This window comes from Pavona decussata, unplaced genomic scaffold (genome assembly GCF_977016875.1).
Source record: "Pavona decussata unplaced genomic scaffold, jaPavDecu1.1 SCAFFOLD_417, whole genome shotgun sequence".
Classification (NCBI taxonomy): Eukaryota; Metazoa; Cnidaria; class Anthozoa; order Scleractinia; family Agariciidae; genus Pavona; species Pavona decussata.
Genome location: NW_028145779.1, coordinates 455,618 through 460,000, shown reverse-complemented (window position 1 = coordinate 460,000; position 4,383 = coordinate 455,618). Strand labels below are relative to the sequence as shown.

The 4,383-nt window shown below is 37.7% G+C and overlaps 2 protein-coding genes across 2 annotated transcripts in view; one reads left to right on the top strand and one right to left on the bottom strand.

Annotated features, from left to right (window-relative positions):
* Window positions 1-2,788, bottom strand: part of LOC146450865 (C-type lectin lectoxin-Phi2-like) — a 3,005-nt gene extending 217 nt beyond the window's left edge. Inside the window, exons 1-3 of the mRNA XM_085099919.1 lie at window positions 2,716-2,788; window positions 897-1,280; window positions 1-123 (exon numbers count right to left, since the gene is read on the bottom strand). The exon at window positions 1-123 is cut by the window's left edge and continues 217 nt beyond it. Of these exons, the coding sequence (XP_084956045.1) occupies window positions 1-123; window positions 897-1,280; window positions 2,716-2,788 (580 nt within the window). The remainder of the gene's footprint in view (window positions 124-896; window positions 1,281-2,715) is intronic.
* A 1,246-nt stretch (window positions 2,789-4,034) lies between these two features.
* Window positions 4,035-4,383, top strand: part of LOC146450863 (uncharacterized) — a 45,678-nt gene continuing 45,329 nt past the window's right edge. Inside the window, exon 1 of the mRNA XM_085099862.1 lies at window positions 4,035-4,317. Coding sequence (XP_084955988.1) covers window positions 4,282-4,317 — 36 coding nt within the window. The 5' untranslated portion in view covers window positions 4,035-4,281. The remainder of the gene's footprint in view (window positions 4,318-4,383) is intronic.

The following is a 4,383-nucleotide window of genomic DNA, read 5'->3' as shown; positions in this document are numbered from 1 at the left end:
TCTGGAAACACCCTGTGACGTCGAACACGAAGTACTCTTTGAACGTGCTGTCCGCAAGAGCGTGATCCTTATCTGCTAGGGACGCTGACATGTGATTCAGTGGGTACCTCTGAAGAGGAGGAGCTGTATACAGAATTGAAAAAGATATGAATGCATGTACTCAAGACAATCAGTGTATTCGCGATTCAGTTTGACAGCTAGGGGGCGGGGGAATGAAAAAATAGTTGTCTGCCAATACAGACAGACAGACAGACAGACAAGTGGATAAAGTGGTTAGTTTCTAAAGAAACGGCGGTGCTGCCTTGGTGGGAGGTAGAAACGAATGTTTGGTTTATCAACAGAGTCGATAACCAAAGGTAAATTAACCACCGTAAAGATATCCGAGGGCTGATGTTCCTAGCGTTAGTCCTTCGTGAGACAGACAGATAGACAGACAGACTGACACAAAGACAGACAGACAAAAAGACAGACAGAAACAGAGACAGAGGAAGAGAACAAACGATAAAACATCGACCTACCATCCTAACCCATTACCTAATTGAAAGCTAAGCAAAATCAACCGCTCTTTATTCGCTCGATTTTTGTTACAAGGAATACTACGAAAAAACGTCTCGTAGTTTTAGCTCTTAGTTGTTGCAATCCAATCCTAGTCAAAGAATGACTACATATGATTATAGCATGAATGAGCAATCTTGTTTCAGCCTCGGTATAATCGATATCCGCCTGAAGAGGTTAATTTACTTAGAATAACAGCCGGGATTTTATGGAATCTTTTAGTTATGCTCATTCTTGCGTTTACGTTTCACGCCCCTATTGAAACCAAGGCCTGACATATTCTTAGTAGTTTTAAAAAAAATTGCTACTTATAATTTTTAATTAGCCGACTACAAACATACCTTTTTCGCAGACGTAAGGTCTTTTTTGGGAGCATGGGATATCGTTCCACTTGCCATTTCTTACGTATATCACCACGCAATGTTCGTTTCCATTGAAATTATTTGGCTCGCCAGAATTCCAGTTTTTGAATTCCAGCTCGGAGCCGTCGGTCCATCGGAAAACACCTCCCTTTAAGTTAAGCCCTATCCAAGCGCTGCCTGCTTGCAAAGGTTGTATAAAGGTGTTGAAGATATATCCAAGCTCTCCCTGGCTGGTGACTTTCACAAGAAAAGAATCTTCGGACTTACAATCTGCAACACTCGGTTGCCAGGTCTTTCGGATCGTTTTTAATTTGTAGCAGGACTCCCCATAACGCTTCCAGCCAATCCCACAAGCTTCTGCGTCTACAGAAAAAAAATCCTTTCTGCATTAGAATGCTTAATGTTTTAAGAATCTTTGATGATGCATCCCTCGATAGAACATATGGTGCGCCAACTAGGAAGAAATGGCATTTAAGAAAAGTGCCGTTGAAAAGCGAAAATCAGTATAATTACTTTTATCGGTTTTGTTGATGAAGTTTTTTTTTTTCTTTAATCAGGTTCCTACATCCTTTTTTATTTTTGTTTTATTTTGGTTATGTTTTTGTTTTGGGAAGCAGAACAAGTATGTTTCCAGAACAAATGTGCGCACAGTAAGATCGAAACATTCACAAGTATTTATTATAAGAGATAAAATAGCCTTGTGGTTTTACGAAGCTCAACCAACAACTAGAATTAAGATCCTTTGAGTTTACAGGTTAAATCAAAATCACACAAAATTGAAAGCTAAAAGAACGCCAAATCAACGCGTAAATTAAACGAATTGTCTAAGCCTCCTAGTTAGAAATTGCTGCTTAAAACCCTCTGTATTTGTAAATTAAGGACCCTTACAATTAACGTAAAGACATTTGAAATGATATGGGAAAGGTTTCAATTGCTGTTCAAAAGTGAGTCAGAGAGAGTAGAGGATTCATTAGGTATATTTCTGATCATTAAAACGTTCTTTGCAAGGATTTAACGTTTAGTTTGGGGTTGGACAGAGTGGTGATACGGAGATTCGTATATGACACGGGTCCTGCATACTAGTACGATCAGCAATTAATTGAAAGTGTTCTTTCAAGTGATAACTGAAGAAGGAAAACACTAAGCATTCTGATCAATGGCGAACGATTTCATTTTGAGGCAGTGTCATGAGCGGGGGACGAAGAAGTGATGTTAATGAACACGACAAATAAAGAAACAGAGCCTGTTAGCCAGTTGCTTTTCACACGCTAACGTTAATTACAAAACGACACTTTTTTGCTTAAGATGAAATGGTTGATAATTAATTGAAACAGTAAAACAACAAAATCTACTAAAACAAAAAATCTCACTGACCAATGCGCGTATTTTTTATCTTTTCTTCTTTATAATGCGTATTATATTAAAATGAAATAAATAATGAATTTGTCACCTTAATGTAAGTATTTGTCCTATTGTTCTTTTTGCATTTCACCTATATTTTTCTTCGCCATTTACAGCAACAATTTTTACCATTAGAGAATGCGTCAATTTTCATCAAAAATTCCATTTTAGTCAACTATTCTACTTTTGGATGAATGATTGTTTAGAGCAGGTAAAACTTAAGCTTTAATTGCAGTAGTAATAGGTCAACTTATCCAAGTGACAGGAGCTATCCGATCGTAATTGTATCACCCTGAATTTTTTAAAGCAACCGAAGGGGGAAAATTATCCTTTCCTTGTCAATGTTGGGCAACGATATTCGTTAGCCACCAAAATTTAGGCGGAGTAACTACCTTACCTAGCCGGTCTGAACATCCAAAGACGATTTCCACATACATTACAGTGAAAATAACACCACAGTATTTTGACATGATTAACATATTAGGCACGAGGTATTTAAGAAGCAAGTTGTTCGTGTTATCGTTTCTTCTCCTTTCTGTTATTTAAATCTTGCGGCTTTTTCTCTGCGCAAGTCTTTCCACGGAAGTTGCCGGTTATGCCTATCGTCGACCTTTATTTTGCCAATGTTTTGTTGACATTGCTTGTCTTAGATACTCTTAACATCGTTAGAAGAATGTATTAGTAACTTGATTTTGATTTTCGGAGAGTAGAAACTTTTCTCACTGTTTGTCTTTAAGATGCTTTTAGCAACTGATTGAGAAAAAAACCATTGAAGAGCTTTTGGAACAAGTTTTAGAAGTTCTATCAATGGTACGCTCATATTATCCAAGGGGGACAATTGTGCCTTCAGGTTGGGAGAGTAAACTTTCAAGCAAGTATAAAAGTTGTAGATCGATTCACCACATTAATCACAGCGTAATGTTCTAGGTGCTAGTATATTAAAGTACGACTTTCACGAACTTATGAACGTTTAATCTTTGTATGACGACTTATTAGCAAACGCTTTGAAACACTGGGACTTTTTCAGAAATTTATCTGGAAAAAAATTGGACGTGATCGGTTAGTGTTGATTAGCCTGCAGTGCAGGCGTATTTTGTCGTGCGAGTGCACATTTTCGTATTAGGCCGCCATCTTGGATTTGGTAACTGTGGAGGATTGGGGCAAGGAAAAATAGGCATGCTAAGAACGTTCCCAACCCGAGGCTACGAGATAATAGCCCTTTCCACGGTTAACTCTGCTCATTTGAATTACAATGAAATCTAGCATGCATGTGAGGCAATTTTGGGCTATTTTGTAGTTTTACCCCGAAATTGCCTCGCATCCACGTTGGATAACATTGTAATGCAAACGAGAAAAATCAACCGTGAAAAGGGCTGTTATAAAAGCATTTTTATTAATTTGCATCGATCTAAAAACATCTTCGCATTGGCAAAGTAATTTGACACGACACAGCGCACAAAGAGTGTACACCGTCATAATCGTTGAATGAGTGCTACCCACCTTTTGGTTTCCTTTGTCAAAACAATGCAAGATCAAGTTCTGTGTGAAATAAACGCAAAAAAAAAAAAAAAAAAAGATAACATATTTTGCTTGCGTAGAAATTACCAGAAGTTAATTCTGACGGAATAACGTGCCGTCCATGTAAATATTTGGTTCCCATGGAAACAATGCCAATATCAGAAATGATAGTATAAAAGCTGTTTGTATATAATCTTCACCTAAACAACTTAGATCCCCTACAAACCGTTACGTAAATTAAGTATTAGATGTATGACTGTATGCTATTTGCTCGTCACCAGTACCCAGAAAGACCATCTTTTGTCCACCGTACAATTCCCTAAATAAGGCTTAGTTACCCTTTGATTTTAAGAGTATCGCTTAGTAATTGTCTTATTATCCTTTGATATTGAAAACACGAGATTGCGGAAAATCACTGAGGTGAAACCGCGTCAAAGAAGCTGCAATGGGAAGCGGAGCCTCGAGGAAGCGAGCTAGTTTAGTAAGTGCATGTGACATCTTTTTAATCATTTCATTAGCATCCATGTCATTTTTAGGTAATCGTGAT